The sequence below is a fragment of the Morchella sextelata genome (assembly GCF_020137385.1).
Source record: "Morchella sextelata strain SCLS chromosome Unknown scls_14, whole genome shotgun sequence".
NCBI classification, from domain to species: Eukaryota; Fungi; Ascomycota; class Pezizomycetes; order Pezizales; family Morchellaceae; genus Morchella; species Morchella sextelata.
The window spans coordinates 1676583-1698294 of NW_025408629.1; the positions used below are offsets into that span (position 1 = coordinate 1676583).

The 21712-nt window shown below is 54.6% G+C and overlaps 5 protein-coding genes across 5 annotated transcripts; 1 reads left to right on the top strand and 4 right to left on the bottom strand.

The window, feature by feature from the left end:
• Positions 1–2846: 2846 nt before the first annotated feature.
• H6S33_003313 (uncharacterized protein) lies at positions 2847–4057 on the bottom strand (the record flags this gene model as incomplete). Its single annotated transcript, XM_044834689.1, has 2 exons — positions 2847–3817; positions 3880–4057. The coding sequence occupies 2 exons, from the start codon at positions 4055–4057 to the stop codon at positions 2847–2849; spliced, it is 1149 nt and encodes a 382-aa protein (XP_044692520.1).
• Positions 4058–5932: 1875 nt separating this feature from the next.
• H6S33_003314 (uncharacterized protein) lies at positions 5933–7557 on the bottom strand (the record flags this gene model as incomplete). The annotated part of the gene is made up of 2 exons (XM_044834691.1): positions 5933–7186; positions 7252–7557. The coding sequence occupies 2 exons, from the start codon at positions 7555–7557 to the stop codon at positions 5933–5935; spliced, it is 1560 nt and encodes a 519-aa protein (XP_044692521.1).
• A 1626-nt stretch (positions 7558–9183) lies between these two features.
• Positions 9184–9465, bottom strand: H6S33_003315 (uncharacterized protein; the record flags this gene model as incomplete). The annotated part of the gene is made up of 1 exon (XM_044834692.1): positions 9184–9465. One exon carries the CDS (start codon positions 9463–9465, stop codon positions 9184–9186), a length of 282 nt encoding a protein of 93 aa, XP_044692522.1.
• A 3601-nt stretch (positions 9466–13066) lies between these two features.
• On the bottom strand, positions 13067–16145 carry H6S33_003316 (uncharacterized protein; the record flags this gene model as incomplete). The annotated part of the gene is made up of 2 exons (XM_044834693.1): positions 13067–13361; positions 13618–16145. 2 exons carry the CDS (start codon positions 16143–16145, stop codon positions 13067–13069), a joined length of 2823 nt encoding a protein of 940 aa, XP_044692523.1.
• Positions 16146–18148: 2003 nt separating this feature from the next.
• Positions 18149–21355, top strand: H6S33_003317 (uncharacterized protein; the record flags this gene model as incomplete). Its single annotated transcript, XM_044834694.1, has 1 exon — positions 18149–21355. One exon carries the CDS (start codon positions 18149–18151, stop codon positions 21353–21355), a length of 3207 nt encoding a protein of 1068 aa, XP_044692524.1.
• Between the last annotated feature and the right edge of the window lie 357 nt (positions 21356–21712).

Below are 21712 nucleotides of genomic sequence, written 5' to 3' on the forward strand. Positions count from 1 at the left end.
TCGATGATATTGTAGACATGACTCGTGCCTAGCTAGAAGTCAACATAATTTTGGGAGGTGATGGTCGCACCAGATGTTGAGGAGGATCGAGTGATCGATAAGATAAGCGGCATGAACCGCGTTAACTAGTCTTAATTAATAGTGCCTGGTGTGGCGGGTTTGGGTGGAAATGATATTACGACAGCCGGAAAGCACCGTTGTTTCTCTCTGGCCGCCACCAACTGCAGCTGCCAGTAAGCCGTTCAGCCCTATCCTTATTAACTCACTCATGGCTCTAGAGTGGATTTTGCAAATGAATCTGACTGGCTTTTCCCTCGCAGGGTTTTAGCCTCACTCCGGGGCTTTCACCCCGTTGGAATTTATATGCATCTTGCTCGCCCTATGTGCGGCACACGATATGAGTTGTGGTCTTCCACCGCTGTGTAAATAATTCTTCGCCACTGCTTTTAGAGTTATGTATTTACCAAATATCAGCTCCTCTGAAGATTCTCTGAGATGCTATAACACGTCCAAAAGTCAGTCATATCCATTAAAGAAGAACGCGGCTGAACAGACTTCGCTGAAGCTCATGAAGGGTGTTTTCTGGCGTATGTACTCCTGGCCAATAATATCCAACCCATAGCATACCTAGGTATGTACCTGATAAAGTGTGCTTACTGCCAAGGTAGGGTGTGTCGATCCCTTGGTATTCGGCGCCACGCGGGTTTCTGGATAGCGCTGGCGCTGCCGAATTCGTTTTTCGGTGGTGTGGGGGCGTGAGGGTGAAATATTTACTTAATATTGCCCTATGTACTCTAGTCTTCTATATCTTGTGATTGTATAGACATAATGATACTGGCGAAGTGCACCTATAGGCTCGATGAAGCCCGAGAAGTCATCTTTTAAACCGGCGTATCAGGCTTCGATATACTTGAATTGGATCTTACTCTAGGAGTACCTAGCTGTGATGGAGTCGAAGCTTCCCAATGGGCATATGCGTATAGGGCACAGATGTTCACCTGTAGAAAAGTAGTCATACACCCATTACTTATACACCCATCAGAAAGAGCCTCTAGAGCTTAATCCTATAGCAAGCGATTACACTCATGATACCTTGCTGTACACGACGGAAAGATAAAAGACACGTTTATTGTGACATCGGCGTTTCCGAACACCACGGAGTCTGTGTACAGGCCAAATCCAGCGAAGACAAAGGATACAAGTGCGGTCAGAACATGCAGGTTGGTTCAAAGGATCCAGTCCGATCGAGTTCTATAATGTAATGTCCTCCACTGCTTAGCTAGGGGGGAGGGAGAAGGGGAGGGTAGGCTCGACATGGTCTCTTAACGGAGTCCTTACATGAGGCTACATATAGTTTACATTTCATTAGCGTCAAAGCTTATTTATATACGTAATGAAACAACGCTACGTTACAAAGATATCGGGAAAAGCGTGACATTTGCTAGAGCTTGGCTGCCTGCATGTCACGCGTGACGTCGCTACTTACTTGAGAACCAGAACTAATAATCGCAACTATTATATTCCATCTATCGATCCTTAATCAATATCGCCGTCCACACACATTGAACTCGCCCCACATAACCCACAGACATGTTCCTCTAAACTGTTGAAAACGACGATCGATGATAAGTTTTTATTTGTCAATAAACGTTCTTGAAAACAGGTGGCAAAGAGGCCTTTGACCACGGCCTTGGTAAGTACGGCTCACTTATCCTCTTCCTTGGCCGTCCTCCTCTAGTTGTCCTCCCCGTACCTCAGACTAACAGGCAGCATAGGACACTCGATTTCGATATCAACCAAACCAGACCAAGAAAATCAGCGAAAACGATCCACAGCCAGTCCTCCTAAGTTCAGATCTTTCGAGTGAATCCGCTCAGGGCTCTCGTTTATTTATTGCTAGTTCTAGAAAGCGGCGAGTACAGCGTATCACCAGAACCTCAAAAGTAAATTGAGAAGGCCTAACTATAATGAGGCAGAACACCCTCCGCACGAAATATGATCCCATACTAAATTAGACGTTCCTGGCACGTAGCCTTGTGCTTAGTGGGAGGAAAGATAGCTAAAATACCAAATGACATTCTCGAAACGAACAATGGTACAAGCCACATCATATTCTCTTCTGATAAACACCTACCCGACCACAGGCAAATCTCCAGAGCGACTTGTATTGACAGCCACTGTTGGGATATTTGCGGCGACGTTAAGGCAAGATACGATGTGTTGTTCGGGGAATGATATGCTAATCATGATGTATCACTCGGATATCAGGGATGGTTAAATTTCGGAGTACTACGATAGTTAGCTGTAGCCAAACATCGGCATGGAAGAAGTTCCACAATTGGGTGATAAGCTGTGGAGAGACTCTAGGTAATTAAACGTATTGGCCTCATTGCATGTGGGTAGTATATTTGTCGAAAGATACACTTAAAATCGCTAGCTGTCTGTAAGTTACCCTCGGTGGATTGGGTCTATAGAAACGCTGTTCCAAGTTCACAATCTTTGAGTTGTAGTACGCCTGATACAGTTTCGTGAGATGGGCAACGTCGCAATAAGCTTCGAGAAAAAGTAGGAAACTACATGTAGCGTGGCAACAAATATATGAGAAGTGGCTTCAAAGACTATGTATAAAGAGTGGATTTTTATTCTCTAAATCAAAATTAAGACTTTTATAGCCCACATGGGACATCTATTAACTATGGTCCATGCAATCCAACAATCCCAGGAACCTTCATGGCTCCAAAAGCAATCCATACTTTTAGTAAAAACACATCGCTAAAACACACACCAAACATGCCAAAAGAAATAACCAGAAAAATAACCAAAAACTAACCAAAGCATTACTGCCGCTAGCTCGCCAGCTCCAAGTCCTCCTCCTTCTGCCTCCTCTTATTCTGAACACTCTTCCTATACATCAGCGTCTTCACAAAATGCCACCAAAACAGCACAAAAAACAGCGCCAACGCCGTCCCCGTCCCCACCACCGGAATAATAATCGACACCACCCCAAACACATAGCTAACCTCCTCAAACAGCCCATTGCCCGCCGCCTGTCCCTGCCCCGTCGCCAGCACCACCTGCATCCCCGTCAAGATGATCGTCAAAAACGCAAACAGACCCACCATCCACCCGAAATTCCGGGTGAAGAAGCTGTTGTACCCGCGGTCAAGACTGTAGAAACCCCGCACCTGCCCCCTGCAGAACCGATACACGTGGTTGAGGCGCTTGAGCCGCAGCTCGCCGTAGCGGTAGCGCTTGTTGATCATGCTGAAGTCCACGCCCTCGCGGATCTCCTTCGAGAACCGGCACCACTGCACCCAGCCCATATACTCTGGCAACAGGCCCTCCTCTATGGCGATGCGGTGGTCGCTGCGGTGCACGATGAGGCGTGAATAACTATACAGAAACCCACACGCCAGCTTATACAGCTCGGGGTCCGGGCAGATCTTCTTCTCGAACCACGCCCGGTCGAGCAGGTACTCGGGCAGCGGCTTCAGGAAGATGCTGTTCTCGAACCACACCATGTGCAGGTATGCCCGCTCCGTGACGACAATCTCGCGGAACATGGCCTTCTGGTGGTGCAGCGGGCGGATGTTGCCCTGGCGCCCTACCCACCACAGGTGCACGTGCACGTCGTTGACCTTCTTTTGGCAGAGGTCGGCGCGGAGGTAGTCGGTGTCGACGTCGTCGCCATGGTTGTAGTGCGAGTCCCCGCGGGCGTAGTGCAGGTCGACGTCGTGCCGTGTGGGCTTGATCCAGTGCCAGCTCGGCCTGGTGGATTGCTTTGCGGTGCGTGCTCGGGAGGCGATCGAGTCTGGGGCTGGAGAAGGTGGTTAGTGGGGGGTGTAATTATGGCAATTGCATTGTGGGGTGGGGACATACTAGCTACAGGCGTCCGCCCCCCGTAGAGGTCGGCGCTGAGGTTATCGGTTTGTCGGTCATGCTGCTGGTGCTGGGGGAGGGCTGGGGACGTTGGGGTCGGTGGCACATCGTCGAGTCGGCCTTCGTCGACGTAGGTGTCGGTGTAGGGCGGTACTTTTAAATTTGGTCTTGCCTGCATCCTATACGAGTCTATTATACGTATGTATTCTGCTCTAGGTGCCCACTGTAAATATATACACACTCACACACAGGAACACAGGAACACTGGGGGAGAGAGGTTCGAGGAGGAGGAGATCGAGGCTGGAGGTTTGGTCATTCTCAACGTACGGGGGGTGGGGGGGAGCCATACTGATATTATAACGATTGTGGGATGTCGTCGTGTCGGCTGAGGGGTGCGCGGATAGATTGTGTAACCACCACATGCACAACCGATCAGCTCGCATGCTCTGGCCAGTCTGGTCAGGCAGACGTGCAGGGAAGGGATTGGCGCCTGTGGTGCCACCCAATGGGTAGACGCGCGCATGTTTGGGGGGGGGGGTCTATCTGCAGTGGTTGTGGACTGCCCAGAGAAGTAAGTAGCTAGTAGGTACTCGAAAACACAGCATGTGCAGAGGAGGTTTCGTGGCAGCCGTCAGTAGGAGTGGTGGAGGTTATGAAACCTGCGAGCGGTGATTGTGGGAAGGAGGGGGGAGGCGCAATTGAAAGCAGGGCTTACTGCAGCGTCTTGATGGCCAATTGTTGTTCGCCTAAGCTAGGGTGTTTCGAGCGTTGAGGTCCTGCAACTACATGTAGTTAGTATATATATACTAGCAAACAATTGTTTGATCAATTAAGTTTAGATTATTAGGATTACTAGGAAAAATAGATTCTCCGTAAGTCCTTAATTTGGCTTTGAGCTCTCGGCTTGGCGGTATTGTAGTACTGTAGGTAAATCCCTAGAGCCCTGGCTGTGGATTCCCGCTCCACGTTTAAATCAGGCTGTTGACTCGAGATCTCTCGATCAATCCAGGGTCTGAAGGCTAGCTCTAGTGCTCTAACTGCTCGGATGCAGAAATATGAGAGTGATGATTTGTATCGTGTTAAAACACCTATTCAAACAACGGTTGGCTGCTGCACAGAGGACCCGTTTCTCGGAAGTAAAAGCGGGAGGGCGTGTGAAGGGTTTGCACGTTTGAGAGAAAGCTTAAGAGCCTCAAGTTGACACCTAAACAAGCTTAAGCTCTCGTTCGTCTACTCCCGTCCAGCTGCAGGCCTATTCGCACATGATATTCCAGCTTTCAGAGCTGTAAAGTAGAAGCACTTCTACACGCGAATATCTCAACACAAACGGTGCATCGTTATCTATCATCATCTACACCTCGTCCTCCGTTTCATATCAGAGTACAGGCAGAGGCTTTCGAAATTTCCTGCACCCCGCAGTTTAGGCATTCCACTCTACTCTACGTCTCAAGGCACTCCACTCTATTCTCTGAACGATTAGTAGCATACGTAGTCCGCACGTATCCCGCTCAATTATGTACTCAGCCAATAGATCACCAAAGAGGCAGATCTGCAGGAGGCTTGGATCCTGCATATCGCCACTTTGAAGACGAAATAGGCAACCGAATCCCTCGCCGTAGAATGGAGACCGCACAGAGTAGAGACAGAGAACCCGCTTTGGGCACCACTGCTTTAAATCTGCTCACTGATGACGCGACTTCAGTGCTGCCTAGCCAGCAAGCCTTCTTTTTTTCATCTATTTGGCCAGCCATGTCTTGGAGAGGCCGAAAACCAAAATAGAGTACAAAATTTTACAGCCTTACGGATCAACCCTGGCGGCGGTACTCTAAAGGGCCGGGAAGGTGCATATTGGATCCTTGGCGGTCTTGGTAGGGTTAGGGGTGCGTTGGTTGTGTTTGACAGTCGAGTTGGAAAGGCAGACTTGATATCACGGCTTCACATAGGTACGACTATCTTGATGTGATTGATGTTCCAAAAATCTGTAAAATTACCACCCCATAAACCACTCCCCCACAAAGTAACTAACTAACTAATAATACACAGACACACACGCCTAGAACAGCTCTATCGAATCATAGATAAAGTTGGGGTTCAAGTACGTATCCCCCGAGCTTCCACTCGCGCAGCTGATCTTGATAGTATTGACACCCGCAATCAAGTTCGACGTCGCAATCGGGAACTCATACACCTCTCCATACCCTCTGTACGCACCGCGCGTGAAACCACGGCTATCAATCTTTGTCGGGGCCGCCGGCGTTGCCGCCGTGTAGCTGTTGAACACCACGCTGGGTCTGCCGCCCGCGAACGAAAGAGTGGTGTAGATCTTGAGTGTCCTTGCTGCGGTGATTTGGGCGGCGGTGAGCGTGACGGTGATGGTGGTGGGGTCGTTGACGGTCTTGATCTGCGCCATAGGGAAGTCGGCGGTGGAGCTGGTACCCCAGGCAAAGGTGACGGCCGACCACGAGGACATGCGCGAGTCAGACGGGTGCATGACGAGCTGGTTAGCCGCGTTCTTGAAGCCCGTGGGACGGCCATCGACGGCGCCGATGCGGAAGATGACGGATGCGGTGCCGGCGGTGGCGGTGATGGACTTGCTAGTGGTTGACCCAGCGGTGACTGTAACAGTGGTAGACGCAACCTGGTATTCGCCGCTGTACAAGATCATGTCATAGGTACCTGGCTTCATGGCGGGCGAGGTGAATGAGCCGGTGCTGGACACCCAGTATTGCGCAGCAGAGTTCTTCCAGTGGACAACGCCGTCGGAGGTGACGCCGGAGACGGTGCCGGAGACGTAACCGCGGCTGCTGGCGGCAACGAAGCCGGTGACGGAGAGAGAGCTGAAGAAGCTGAAGTCGAGGGTGGACGAGGCTGTAGCACCGGTCGTGAAGACAAGCCCGTATGGGCCGTGCAGGCCCATGCGGTACGCCTCAGTCTGGACGTGGCCGGAGTTCATGTAGAAGTAGAGTTCCTGCTGGGACGATCCCTGGTTGTCGATGTCGCGGAAGAAGGGGCCGCCGGACGAGCTCTCGTACGAGTTTCCGGGGATGACCATGCAGGCGGCGATGCTGGAGCCAGTGACACAGTGGACTTGGTCCTCAATGAAGCGCTTGCTGGAGTAGAATTTGGAGCGGGTCTGGCCGTCGACGAGGAAGACGTCGGAGCCCTCGACGACGGTGCCGCCCTCGACATCGGAGGCGGTGACGCCGTTGGGGAGAGCGGACTTCTTGAGGCGCGCAATGAAGCGGAGTTCGCCGACGGTGGGTTCGGCGGTGATGTAGGTGGCCATGTAGACGATTGGGTCGCCGGACTGGGTGGGGAATGTTAGCTGTGTGTCTATATGATCACTGTCAACGATTTCCAGAGAAAGCATACCTTGGCAATGTAGTAGTGGATCAAGGTGTCAGTGGTGACAGTAATCTTGATGTAGCTCCCCGAAGTGGTGGCCACGACATTATCGCTGCCCAGACCAGAGCTGATGTGCGAGAACTTTGACGAGTCCTGGCACTCGACGCCGTTGTAGACGAGCGAGATGATGTCACCCGTGCTCTTGTTGACCTTGAACACAAGCCCGCCGTTGGTGTCGACGGTGAGCTGTGTGCCTGAGTCTGTCACGCCAAAGGCCGCAAGGGCGGACGTGCAGAAGAGCGCTGCGGCGCCGAAGAGCGATTTGAGGAGCATGGTGCTGCTGTACTAGCTAGTGAGTGAATGAATGAATGGAGGGCGCTGTGGTGGCGCGGAGGTCGGTGTGGTGCAGTCGAGGCAATGGGGGATCAGAGTGGGGGGAGGTTTCATGGTGTTTTTATACACGGCTGTAATAGCAGTGTAGTGTATGCTGGTGATGTTCGTCTAGATGCCAGCTCGGAAGACATGGTGCGAGATGGTGCGTGTCGGGGGTTGATGAAGGGCCGTCAGTCCAATTCCTCCCCTGATCCTGGGTGCGCCGTGATATATCCTCAACAGGCCAAGAGAAGCACTATGTGCAGTACCAGTCGGTGGCTAGTAGCTGTTCGCATATAGTAGAGTACCAAGGGTACGCTGCGAGCGGAAACATCTGCAGGAACAATTACACAAGCCAGTGGAAAGGAACCCGGTCCCTCCACCCCCCTCGGTGCCAATTGAGCCTGCAGTGGGCGGCACTGCTTACCGTGTTCCGAGACTGCGGGGAGTGCAGGGGGGGTAGGTCGGTGGCGTTTGTGGAGAGTTATCACGGTTTCGGTATTGCCGGTGTTTGCACGAGAGAGTTCATTATTCCTCAGGGCGCGGAGAGTGAGTTGTTGATAGATGAAGGAGCATTGGCAAACAATCGATCGTGTCTGTGAGTGTACGGCGTTGAGGCCGTTGAGAAAGAAAGGTCTTGGGAGTATCACCTATAGTGCACCCCTAACCCTCAGCTAGTTACAATTGTGCTCGGACAGACAACAAAGGCTATGTCAACTAAGCTTACAATTAGCTCAACTCTACCTCTGACATGGCCGAGCTCAAGAGCCCTGCAATTAATCTCACTCTTCTTCGTTCCCCCTTCCCCTCCCCTATTTCTCTTTCTATGCACCACCCCGCCGGTTCTAAATACTCCGAGGCACAGCCTTCGCGACTCGCCAAGATTCCGCCCGAACGCACGGCTGCAGCTTCCGGGGCGGGGGTGAGTGCGTGGGTGCTGGGATCCATGGTAAAAGTGGTAAAGGAAGTGGAATTGTTCCTGGCGAGCTGCTGAGCCCCTGACTGGCGGATGGATGGTGCGGATTGGAAAGCTTGGTAGGAGAGATGCTGTGGGGATGCGAACCCTAGCCCACTGGGAGGGAACTCTGCCTAAATATGTGAAATTCGGTTGCAACAGGACGCAGCGGGATAATACTTAGAGAATATACAAGTATAGCTATAGCTGCCTCCTAGGCGAATTAATCATAGGGTGGAATAGTTATTAGAGCCGACATATTGCTCCTGGGAAGGTCCCCTCGGGCAGCTTCATAGATTGTCACTCGGCATTGTTTTCACAGCTGTAGTGGATTAGCCCGACTCGTTTAGGATTACACAACTAGATATATTATCGAGAATGCTACTATCGGGACTCCACTGTAGACGGAACCGCAGTATCTCCATCACTCCCTCGAGCCCAGGTGAAGTCATAGCGTTCCAACTAGACTCTGTCCGGGGATATGTACTACAGATAGCCCCACCCATCAGCGAGCGTCCACCCAAAATTTGGTGGGTAGCAACCGTTGAATCCTCGTGGTAGCGGGGCAACGCTCGCTGAGGAGCCGCGCTCGCTGATGGGCGGACTGGACTACCAAAGAGAAAACGAGATAATCATAGTGTCCCGGGTACCACCCTCGAGATGTAGTAATGGGAGTTGGCCAATTTGGGCAGTTCTTGCTTATTGGCCGTTCGGTAATACACGGCCCCGTTTGGTAGTATACGTATACGTTCACAAGGACCGTGGATATGAGACGACTGTCTAAATTGGGGGATTTCGTCAGTTGCGTCTCCCGGCTCGCCGTTGGCGCCGCCAGGAGCGGTGATTGCTACGTCGCGATGGAACATGTTCATAAGAAGTAGCCCGCTGGTACTTAGGCCCGTTGTCTGCGGCATAGCGGCGGGGTAGTAGCAGCGATAACTCGTAGCCAAGCGGATACTCCTGGTTTGCTGTCGGCGAGCGTAATTGAGCAGCGGTGATAGAGCATTCACGAAAAGGTTACACATATCGAGTTGTTGAAATGATATAAATTATATTTGTATGACTTGCAGACATCTCCTTATTGAAATAATACTAAACCGGAAAAAACAAAAAAATAAACACTTGCAGTAACAGAGCTAGCAACCAACAAAGCTAAGGCTAACTTGAGATAACATGGCAACAATACTTGTGACAACAAAGACAAACATTCCCCCCTTCAACCAATGTTCTAATAATATTAAACTTTTCCACACCCCACTAATGAATCTCTCATTCAAATATTAGGCCATTTCTTCGATAGCATCTGCATAGGTGGTATTGATATCATCGCTAATTCCGGTAGAAGTGTTATTGAAGTTATTGTTAATTTGAGTGAGATGATAGGTACTGTTGTTTGGAGTAGGAGTCTGATGCTTGTTAATTTTGTTTCTTTAGAAAGCAAAAAACGAGGTTGAGAACAGATGGAAGAAATATTACTTACAGCCGTATTTTGGGTGCAATGTTTGTAGATTTGGGCGAGGATAGTAAGAAGTGCCAGTAGAACTCCAACCCATGTACCAATAACTGATAGCAAGTCAATACTAGAGGGTTTGGTACTCTGTATTTCCAAAAGATTTGAAGAGGAGTTGAAAAGCGGAGATTCTGAGGGAGACATTATGGATTTGATATCAGATAGCGCTTTTAGAGTTGAAGATATGTATGTTTGGATGAAAACAATCAGAATTTGCGGTATTACAGATAGATAGGGGATGAAAAAGTGTACAAAAAGCTATCAACATGCGGGGGTATCAGTCGGAATATATAGTGTGGTAAACAGTAAGAAAAAAGGAGGAAAAACACGTGATTCCAATGCATTTAGTAATCATACTATTGCGCTAGATCCTCGTTGTGAGTGATGTGAAACACTAAATGTATTATGCAATAGCGGTTATTATGTTGCAATCAATAATACAAATTCCAACGGAATCCTTGTCAGTTTGACTCATTGAAAAAGCAAAATATGCCGGGTTTATCTCGTATTAATTTAAAGATGGATAGAACAACCGAATATAGTAATATGGATAAATTATAATTAAATCGTACAAAAAAGTCTATAAACCATTAATGGAAATAATGAAACATTTATTTTCAGAATATTTTTGTTTTAGCCAAAACATTAAGTCAGATCGATAGCCGCTTATGTTTGTGATATAACATATTTCACACTATGTAATATATTATGCAATAGTTGTATTTTAAGTATTTAAATTATAACGGTGGTCTCTTCTAAGAGAAATAGAATAGGATAGAATAGAGATGGCTATGCAAGATAGACAATCAGGTTGCAGATTGTTTAAAAATACTATTGCTAGAACTCAATAATCTTTAAGGGCTCTGCTAACTATAATAACTTCGTTTTTCTTTCTGATGAATACTGAGGAGAATCAGGACTGAAGTGTGAGAAGGAGCTTGAGTACTACTTATACTAAAAAGACTTCTATTCTATACTCCTAACTCCTTAATTAGTTCCAGTGAAGCCTTTCCTCGGTTTGGGAAACAATACCACTGCTACCCCGCTTTTCTCTAAAGCGCCAGTAGGTGTTTCTGATACCCAAGGCAACCACTCTTAGTCAAAGCCTTTGTAACACCTGCGGCCTTGGTTGCCACACAACTGGGGTCTGCATGAATGAGCTCTCGCTTATGTGTAAGCTTAATCATTGCTATAGAGCTTTCGCTTATTGTAGACTTCCCTGACGTAGTCTCTGCCACCATCAGCAGACCTGCAATGCGTAGAGAATACAAGAATCACTGGGCAATCAGCGCTTCACTCTGGCCGATCTCCTAGTCACTAGCGAGGCATAGACTCGTCAGTTATTACCCCTATGAATAGATCTCCTTCCTAGTACTCAGCATGTAGTTACTCTAATAGCTGGTAGCTAACCACACTGCCGGTCCTTGCATATCACTGTGAAACTGCCTTCTAACAATAACTCTCAGCATATAACCAGGCCCTGTGTATACTCATACACCAGATAGTTGAAATTGCTCCGTTATATAAATTTAGTAATGAAAAAAACTTAATCTTACCACTGGTTCGATCTGAGATGATAATTCCTTCATTTGTTCCTGAGAATAACAACTTATTAGATTAGAAATGAAATCATGATAGACCAAAAATCGAACAACAATTGTTTACAGTACTAATCAATTGAGAATTTTTACGTTATGAGTGGAGACAATTCTTCGCCCCGGATAGCTGCTTCTAGCTAATATGTGAATTTTGTGTGATTAGCTACAGATTGCTACAAGTCTTGAAATAAATCAATGGATAATAGGTAGGTCCGATTTCTTCCTTACTAACAGGATTAGTAATACTCACAATGTCAAATAAAACTCCTGCTCCCATCTAAAGATGATTTCTCACACCTATGGATCATTAATAAAGTTCATATATATCATGAATATTTCTTATCGAATTCTCATTATATCTGGAAAGCTATCAACTGGATTTCAAAAGAAAGTTTTTGTATAGAGATTTATAGAGCAACAGAATTTTTTTCTTTCCGCATCCCAACTCATCATAGGTAGCACGCGGGTCTATGTGAAAGCTATATGTACCAGCTAAGTGAGGCATGTAGGTAGGCCCGCCAGCCTCATAGAGAGACATCTTGAATTTCATTAAACTACTTTACACGTTGAAAACGACCCTGAATTCTCTCCTTACTCAAACACTTTGCCCACCTGCCCTATACTTTCCCGAGCTCGCGCGTCTGAGCCTGGCATACAGGATATCTATTGCGTCTTACTTGATAATGCGGGGGATTGGTGGATGTGGCTTGGATATAATGCGTTAATGCGGTGCATTATATCCCAAGAGACAAAAGAGATGCATGTATTTCTACATCTAGACGTTGAACTCCGGGTCCCCGTGATTAACGATTCGATCCCACCCCTCGACGTATTTCTACTGTCGTTCACGGGGTATTGACGGACACTGGGTGTTGACGGACAAGCCAAAAGAGAGATAGCCAAGCTCTGCTTATTGGTCAAAAAGCCACCTGACCGCCAACACCCAGTGTCCGTCAATACCCCGTGAACGACAGTAGAAATGTCTCAATTATGACACCGCCCTGCACTGCCCCCCATCTATTGCTCACTGCCCCACTCGTCATTCATCGCCGCATGACACACCCCCCCCAAACTAACAAGGCAACGTTAGCCATCATCTAGCACCCCGTGACGTCCGCCTAATTCGCTCGCTGGCTCGAAACTCGGCATGGGTTAGGGTTATCCACCGAGTGATAATCTATGCTCAAAATATTCACGTTACTGCTGGACTGAGTTGGAGGATGCGTCATGGCCGTGAATCTTTTGGTATGTAGAATACTAATTACAGTCGCCTCATCAAGTCATATACCCCCACGCTCTTCCCCTCTACCTCACCCCGCTGTCCCGAAACCAACCCGAACCAGACCCAAACCAAACAAAAAGAACAAGAGAAGAGAAGAGATCTACCCGGAAGAAAAGTCTACACCATTAACTCCACCGCCCCCCCTGCCCCCCGCCCTGCCCTCCTCCGCCCTGCCCCCCCACCCCGCCAGCACCTAATACATCCCCCAGCCACTGCTCCAGCACGGTATTTAGCCCTCTTCGCCCCGCCGCCGCGCCCATCTCGTTCTCGTCCGGGTGGCTGTAGGTTGCGTCGGTGTCTTGCCGCAGGCCGAGGATTTGGAGGGGTGCTTGGGACTCGGGAGGGAGCTGGAAGGCGGAGGGCGAGAAGCCGCCGACGTAGCCGAGGTTTTGGATGAACTCGGGGATGCCGGCTTGCGTCCTGGGGGGTTGTTAGTAGTTGGAAGGAGAGAGGGGGGGTGGGAGGTGTGGTTGGCAGTGGCATGGTGAGATTTGGGGGGGACTGGGAGTGCCCGGTGATCAATCATATTCTGGTCCAGTACAAGGCTGAGTAGCCAATAACCCGGCCAGATAATAGTTGATCATTCGGCGTTCCCAACAGTCCATGTCCATGCCGGCAGTAATATTACCACCACCAATGTCCAACTCACACACCCAAAACAGGAGAAAGAACTCACCAAGGCAAGCACTCCAGCATCCCCATCTCCTCATCGAACCCGTCCGGACTCGGCTGACTAAAGCTCAGACTCGCCGCCTGGCTTCCCCCGCCACCACCATACTCCTCCTCCTGCCCACCACCGCCCCTCGGCGACAGCAACGACCCAACGCCCACTGGCTGCTGCTGCTGCGGCTGTGGCTGCGGCTGCGGCTGCGGCGGTGGAGGAGGAGGAGGAGGAGGCGTAAAGTTAAACACCCTACTGGGCTCCACAAACTCCTCCTGCCGTCTCGGCGGCGCTCCTCGTCCCGCCGCAACAACCCCCTTCCTCCCCGGCGCCGGCGCCTTCAATATCCCCGCCCCCGTCAGCACGCCCGACACCCCCAACCGCCCCGCCCACGCCGCATCCGCGCGTTTCGCGACGCCGACAAACAGCGGCGGGGCGACAGCGAGACTCCGTGTCTCGGCGAACGCCTCGAGGATGGCGGCTATTGAGGCGGTGGCCGCGGCGTTGTCGTGCAGGGCGAGGATGGCGTGCGCGTAGAAGAGGTGCAGGTGCGAGACGTGCGGCGTGCTCGGCACCAGCGCGGGCAGCTCGACCTCCAGCGGGTTGAGGACGTCGAAGCTGCAGTGGGGCGGGAGGTCGCGGCACCAGTTGTGGAGGTCCGGGAGTGTGTGGGTGGCGCGGGAGACGATGCGGGCGAGGTTTGCGAGGGCGTTGAAGGTGGTGAGGATGTGCGCGGGGTCCTCGCTGTCTCTTGATATTGCTGTCGGTGGTGCGGGGGCGACGGCCGCGGGGTGCTCCTTCCAGCTGTCCCACTCCTCCCAGCCGTCCTCGTCGATGATGCCGATCCAGAAGGTGCTGTAGATGTGTGCGGGGTAGCTGGTGAGGGTGCTGATGAGCGTCTCGAGGACCAGGTAGCCGGTCCAGGCGCGGATGCCGAAGCGGCCGAGCGCGGCGGGGAGGCCTATCGTTGTGGCCAGCCGCCCTGCGTGCCCGATGAGCAGGTAGGCCGAGTGGTTGTGGCTGTGCGAGAGGTTGATGAGCGCCAGCAGGAGCAGCGCCTGGATGTGCTCGATGGTCGTGTCCGCGTCCGCGTCGGCGTCGGGGGTGAACAGGATGGCCTGCGCGGCGGTGTAGAGCGTGGCCGCACTCGGGGGGGCCGTGGTGGGGGCATAGGCATACCCGTACGTGCTACTACTACTGCCGCCGTCGGCGAGGGCGTCGTGCTGCAGGCTGGCGAGTGAGAGCACGGCGTAGAGGAGGGCGCGCTTTCCGGGCGGGATGTCGGCTTTGGGCGGCGGGCTGGCTTTGCGCTTGGTCGAGGTGGCGGTGGCGGTGGCGGTGCTGACGATGTGGAAGAAGCGGACGAGGTCGTACTTGTCGAGGATGGGGAACCAGACGTGCGTGTAGGCAAAGTAGAGGTCGAGGAGGAGCCGGGAGTTGTGCGGCAGCGGGGGGTGCTCCGGTGCTGTGGCTGTGCTTGTGCCGGTGAGGTTCTCGCGGAGGGGGCTCTCGGGCGGGTAGGAGCGCGGGCGGAAGGAGGAGCCGTGTGTGCCGTGTGTGGGTGTGGGGAGGATGCTGTCGTGGCCGGCGGAGGAGAAGTGGTGGTGGTGGTGGTCGTCGGCGGAGTCGGCGGTGTCGGCGGCGTCGAGGGGCGTGTAGAGCGGGGGCGTCACGACGGGGGGCGGCCGCATGCGGGTGGGATACGAGGACGCGGTCGACGAGCCGTGGTCGGTGCCGGGCGTGTGCTGCAGCAGCGGCATGGGCGGGTCCCGGGGCTTGTCTCGCCCGCGCTCGACGCCGGGGTCCTGCTGCAGGCTCTGGGACTCCTTCGCCCAGTCCATCTCGGTGGTGGTGGTGGCGGTGGCATCGCCGTTCGTTGTCGTCGCCGCCGTCGCCGCCATCGATGCCCGCCGGGGTGCGTCCTTGCTCCTCTGCGCCTCGGCCATGGCCCGTATCGTGTCCCGGAAGGCGTCGTGCTCGCCCCCCACCAATTGTAGCTGTACCTCCCCCTGTGGCCCGCGATCCTGCGCATCCGGGGACCTCTCGCCGACGCTCCCCGTGCCCGTCGTGCCCGTTCCTGTGCCCGCCCCAGCCCCCGTAGCCGTCCCCGTCACACTCTCCCTGACCCTCTCCAGCTCCTTCAGCACCGCGCCCTCCTTCCACAGCCCCACCAGCCGCCGGCCCTCCTCGCCCTCATCAAACAGCGTGGCGCCCCTCCCCTTGACCAGCGCCAGCAGGGCGCCCTCCCCGCCGTCCACACTGTCCATCAGCATCCCCAGCACCCGCTGCAGCAGCTTCACCGTGCGCTCGAGCGCCGACACGCTCCCGGGGGGCAGCCCGCGCTTGCGCGGCTGCGCGCCGTACGTGCAGGTCTGCGAGAGCGTCACGCAGGGGGAGCAGCCGGGCGTCTTGCCGTCGCATTTGGCCTTGCGCGACCGGCACTGCTCGCAGGCGCGGGAGACGCGCATGCGTTTGGGCGCGGGGTGGTCGGGCGTGGCGGTGGCTGTGGCGGTGGGGGTGGGGGTGGTCGGCGGCGCGCTCATGTTGGGGGGTGTGCGGGCGGGGGGGGCATAGACGGGGTGGGGATTGGGGTGCTCTGCTGCTGGTGTGGGCGTGGTGGTGGTGTTTATAGTGTAGATGTTGTACTGTGCTGCTTCACGAATGTGTTATTGTAGTTCCAAGATCCTCTTCTCTGCCTCTCTCTATGCCCGGCCAATGGGTGGGCAGCGGTGTGGTGGTGGATGGGCAGTGTGTAGACAGACAAATAGACAGACAGACAGACAGAGAGAGTGCCCGGAATTGAAGATGTGATGTTGGTTGGGGTGGGTAGATGTGGATGTGGATGTGGATGTGGATGGATGATACCTGTTCTAACGCTTTGCAGGGCAGGCCAGTTTTTGCGGGGAAGTTGTGGGGAAGGCTTGGAACATTACGCTTAGAGTGTTACGGGGGGGGGGGAAGAAGACTGGGGGGATCGGATTGGAGCGTGGTTGGTGGTTTGGGGGGGGGGGGAATAATGGGAGAGGATTGTGGGATGGGAGCAGGATTATTGGGTATGTACGTCGGAGTGAGACATGGAGAGAGAGAGAGGAGGAGGAGGAGGAGGAGGAGGAGGGTACACTTCACGAGGCTCTCACTCTCACTCCCGCTCACACCCCACACTCTACGTCTTTGTGATCTTGGATAGCAGTCAGTGGCTGTCTCGCCCACTCTTGGATTCTTGGAACTTGCACTGCGTCGGTATCACGATTAAGCACTCCTCACCCGATCGAATGTAGGTACAACATCTCTACTCTACATTCTCTAGATCAGTACTCTACTCTAAGTAACGTATCTACCGCAAGACAGGCAAGGTAAGGATAGAACGCCGGGGAAGGGCTCAGATGCCGTAGCAACCACGGTCTGAGCTTGCCGAGTCGTGCATTGTCTGGAGTACTAGTGACGGTAGATGGAGGCATGTACGCGATCTACGGCATGTAGTTTTGTAATTGTAATTGCTCGGTAGATGATCAACTGCGGTTTATTCACACTGTGGAGTATATGTGCCTACATTTGGGGTTCTGCACAGAACTGGAGGGGTATGGGGTATGAGGGTAGTGGGTGATGAAGGCACTGGTGCGTGAGAAGTGGACAGGAAGAGGACGTGGTTATATGATTGTGAGCGGTGAGCAAGAACTGGTAATCAAGATACCGTTATACGTACCTCCTTCCTGTCAGAGAGACGACATACCCACGCCAGACAGCCCGCCAGACAGACAAAGCCAAACCCACTCACACGAGAAGGACAGAAAGAGTACAGAGCTCCATGACCAAGTGTTGACTCCCCCCCTGACCTTCCTGACCGCAACCGAGACACAGACCTGCATGCGGACTAGCTGCTTGTGGGGTGGGCTAGTTTCGGTGAAGCGCGGCTTGGCGGCTTGGCTATCCGGGAGTGCTGAACTGTGCTGGGTGCTGGGTGCTGGGTGCTGGGTGCTGGGTGCTGGCTGGGCTGGGCTCGGCTCGGGTGTTGCTGTGCGGTCGCCGGGTAAAGATTTACGCGCAGCATTTCTTTTTTGTGACCACCACAGACAGAGGAGGGATGGCCAATTGCAATTGACAGCATGTGTTTGCAGGTTTGCGGTAGAGCAGAGTACTAGCAAGACAGTAAACTCTCTCCCCCACACTCGAGCTGTCTGTCTGTCTGCTCCCGAGTATCCCCCGGAGCTTCTTCTCCCCCGTGTCTCAACCGTCCCCCCCATCCATCCATCCATCCACGCATCCATCCATTCGCCCATTCGCCTCCCCCCCCTCACTCACTCCCACCCCCCCCCCTCTGCCTCTGCCTCTCCACACTCGATCTCTCCCCCCCTTCCACCCATATCTCCCCCCCTCACACCCTCACACCCTCACACCCTCCCTCCCCCCCCCCCCCCCCCCCATGTCACTCTCCCGTCTCCTACACCTAACCAACAGCCGCAAGCCCGCTCATGCCGCTGCTCACTGCTCGGGCTCCACCCATTCAGTCCAGTACTCCCACTCTGCTGTTATTCCTTCCAAGTGAGTGATGGATCACCAACACAACCGTGCTAATGCTGCCCCCCCCATATCAGCATCATCGCCCAAAGAGTTGTCGTCGTCGTCGTCGTCGTCCAGATCAGCCTCATCATCGCAGCAGCAAAACACAGAACACAACCACCACCACCACAACCACAACCACAACCACACGCACACGCAACCTCAGACCTTTGTCTCTCCTGCACCTCAGCAGTCATTCTCCTCGACCTCGATCTCCTCGCCCAGGCCCCCCTTCTCGCGCGCTACCTCCTCAATGAAACGGAAACTCGCAGAGGTAGCTGGTCTCGACGGCCAGCTGCAGCGTCCTCGCTCCCCCCTCGGCCCTTCCAGTAGCAATATCCCCGCCTCCACGGCACACGCCTCCCCCCTCCCCCGCCACGGCCAGATCCCACCGCTCCTGTCAGCCTCCCGCCCCAAGAGCTTCCCCGCCAATGCCTCCATCGCCCTCATCGGCCTGCGTGGCGTCGGCAAGTCTACTATAGGCGTCATTGTCTCGTCAACCCTCCGCCGCCGCCTCATCGACGCCGACATGCACTTCATCCAGGTGACGGGCATGGCCGCCGGCCAGTACGCGACGGCCCACGGCTGGCCCGCCTACCGCACCAAGGAGGCCAACATCCTCGCCGACATCCTGCGCGAGTACGACACGGGCGCCGTGATCGTGTGCTCGAGCGGGTGTGTGGAGAAGCCAGGCTCCCGCGCTCTGCTGCGCGACTGGATGGAGCGGCACCCCGTCGTGCATATCGTCCGCCACGAGAAGGAGGTCGAGGCGTACATCAGCCCGCAATCGCCCGGGGCGACACCACCGATCGCGGCCCTGGGGCAGCAGATGCAAATGCAGCTGCGGCTGCCGGGTGGTGCTGGCCCGGTGTCGGCCTCGGCCCAGACGCTGCGGAGACTTGCGGCTAGGAGGGAGCCGATGTATACCGTGTGCTCCAATTTCGAGTTCTACAACATGTGGGACAAGCAGCAGCTGTCCACGAGCGGAAAGTCCTCGCCGTCGTCCCCGACATTGAAAAAGGTCGAGCAGGACTTTCTCAGGCTGCTCAACTTTGCCTTTCAGCAGGAGATGGCGCCCTTGATTGTGTGGGACCGAAACAGCCCTCACCCGGCCTCTGCCGCCGCGTCGACGGCGCTCGAAGATAGATTGTATACCTATGCCCTTGTGCTGCCTCCCAGTGCCTCTTTTGGGCCCATTGATGGCGGCCGGATTGATCTTGACGACCTGGGTGCGACGGTCGAGGCGTTTGACCTCAGGATCGATCACTTGCTCCACTCGGGGATGCCTATCGGGGCGGACAAGAGGGACAACCCGGCGAATCTCCGGTTCGTGAGCGAGCAGTTTGCATACGTTCGGAGGCAGTCACACCTTCCCATCATCTACCATGTGGGCACAGTCAACCAGGACGGATCGTACCCTGCGCGGCCCGCCGATGCGAGGAGCGAGGACGACTACTTTAACCTTCTCTATCACGGACTCCGCTTGGGCGCCGAGTATCTTGTGGTGGAGCTGCAGTACAGCGACCAGCGAATCCGCGAACTGGTGGCGTCGAGAGGCGCAACCAAGATCATTGGCTCGCACCACGAAAAGTCCGGCGCGGTGGGGGGCTGGGACAGCCCGGAACGCATGAAGGTCTACGACCGTGCGGCCCAGCTGGGCTGCGACATTGCCCGGCTAAGCCAGCGGGCCACGGTCCCGGGCGACAATTTTGCCGCGATCGCCTTCAGCTGGGAGGTCAAGCGGCGGCGCAACGCCGCGGTCACCGAGCGCAGCCCCGCGCAGCCAAGCCTGCCGCCCCTGATCGCCTTCAACACGGGCAAGCTGGGGCGCATGTCGCGCTTCATGAACCGGGTGCTGTCGCCCGTCACGCACCCGCGGCTGGTCGAGTGCCAGAAGGAGCAGCTGATCGCCGTGGACGAGGAGGACGCCGTCACGCCGCGGGAGGCGCTGGTGGCGATCCATGCGTGCTCGGTGCTGCCACGGAGGCAGTTCTGCATCTTTGGGTCGGCCATCACGCACTCGCTCTCGCCCGCGATGCACAATGCGGGCTACGCGGTGTACGGCCTGCCGCACAACTACCGCGTCCAGCAGGCGGCGTCGATCAATGAGCTGCTGCATATTGTGCACGATCCGAACTTTGGCGGGGCGTCCATCACGCTGCCGTTCAAGCTCGAGATCATCCCGCTGCTGCACAGCATCTCGGACCATGCGCGGGCCATCGGGGCCGTCAACACAATTGTGCCCATCGACTCTGCCCGCGGCGAGGGCGCGCACCCGAGCCTGCACGGGGACAACACGGACTGGATCGGCATCCGGACGTGCACCCTCCGCTATCTCACCCCCGTGAACGCCATCACCGCCCGCACCAGCGCGCTCGTCGTCGGCGCCGGCGGGATGGCCCGCGCAGCCGTCTACGCCCTGCAGAAGCTCGGCGTCGAGAACATCTTCATCTACGGCCGCTCCGTGAACCGCGCCGCCGACCTCGCCCACTACTTCAACTGCCAGTCGCGCAGCAGCAGCAGCAGCAGCCTTGCGGTGCCGCACACCACCAGCCGCAACTCGCCCACCACCAGCGACACGCACATCCCGTCCGGCGCCAGCAGCCCCACCAACGCCGCAGCCACCACCCCCACCGGCACCGGCACGGGCACCGGCACAAAGAGCACAGTGCGCGTGCTGCCCTCACTCGACAACCGCTGGCCCGAGGACTTCTGGCTGCCCAGCATCGTGGTCAGCTGCATCCCCGCGCACAGCATCCAGGGCGCGCCGCCCGCAAACTTCACGCTCCCCGAGGCGTGGCTGGCGTCCCCCACGGGCGGCGTCTGCGTCGAGGTATGCATTTTCCACATCCTGTTCCTGCCCCGCCCCCGCCCCCGCCCCCGCCCCGGCCGTGCTGAAGAGAGTCTAACGGAGGTGAACCTGCAACAACAGCTCGCGTATAAGCCGCGCGTCACGCCGCTGCTGCACCAGGTGCGTGCGCTGGCGCACCGCGGGTGGATCGGCGTCGATGGGCTCGAGGTGCTGCCGGAGCAGGGGTATGCGCAGTTTGAGATGTTTTTGGGGCGCCAGGCGCCGCGGAGGGTGATGAGGGAGGCGGTGGAGGCCGCGTATGAGGAGGCGAGGAGGGCGAGTGCTGCCAGTGCGGGGCCGGCGAGCGAGGGGGAGTTGGGGGGCGGGGGGTGGGTGGTGAGGTAGCGTGCTGTGGGACGGGGGGTGTATATAGGACTCTGGGCTGTTTTTGTGTTAGTTTTTGGTCGTTTTTGTATGTCTGTAGCTTTTTGGAGTCTTGTGCTTTTTGGGACGCTGGGGTTGAATTGTAATATACGTATATGGCTGCTATGAAAGTATGGGTTTAACGTTCTTATATACACTGCTAGCTACCGGGAATGAAGGTGTGGGGTAGAGTATGGTATGTGCCTATAGCTATGTAGCCGGCGACCCGGTGGTTCGAGAAGTGGGATGATGGACAAGGGGCCCTGCAGATGTCAAACAGGGAGTTAGGGTGTGGTGTATAATTGAGGGTGGGGTCGGGGTGGAGGGATATATGGGGGG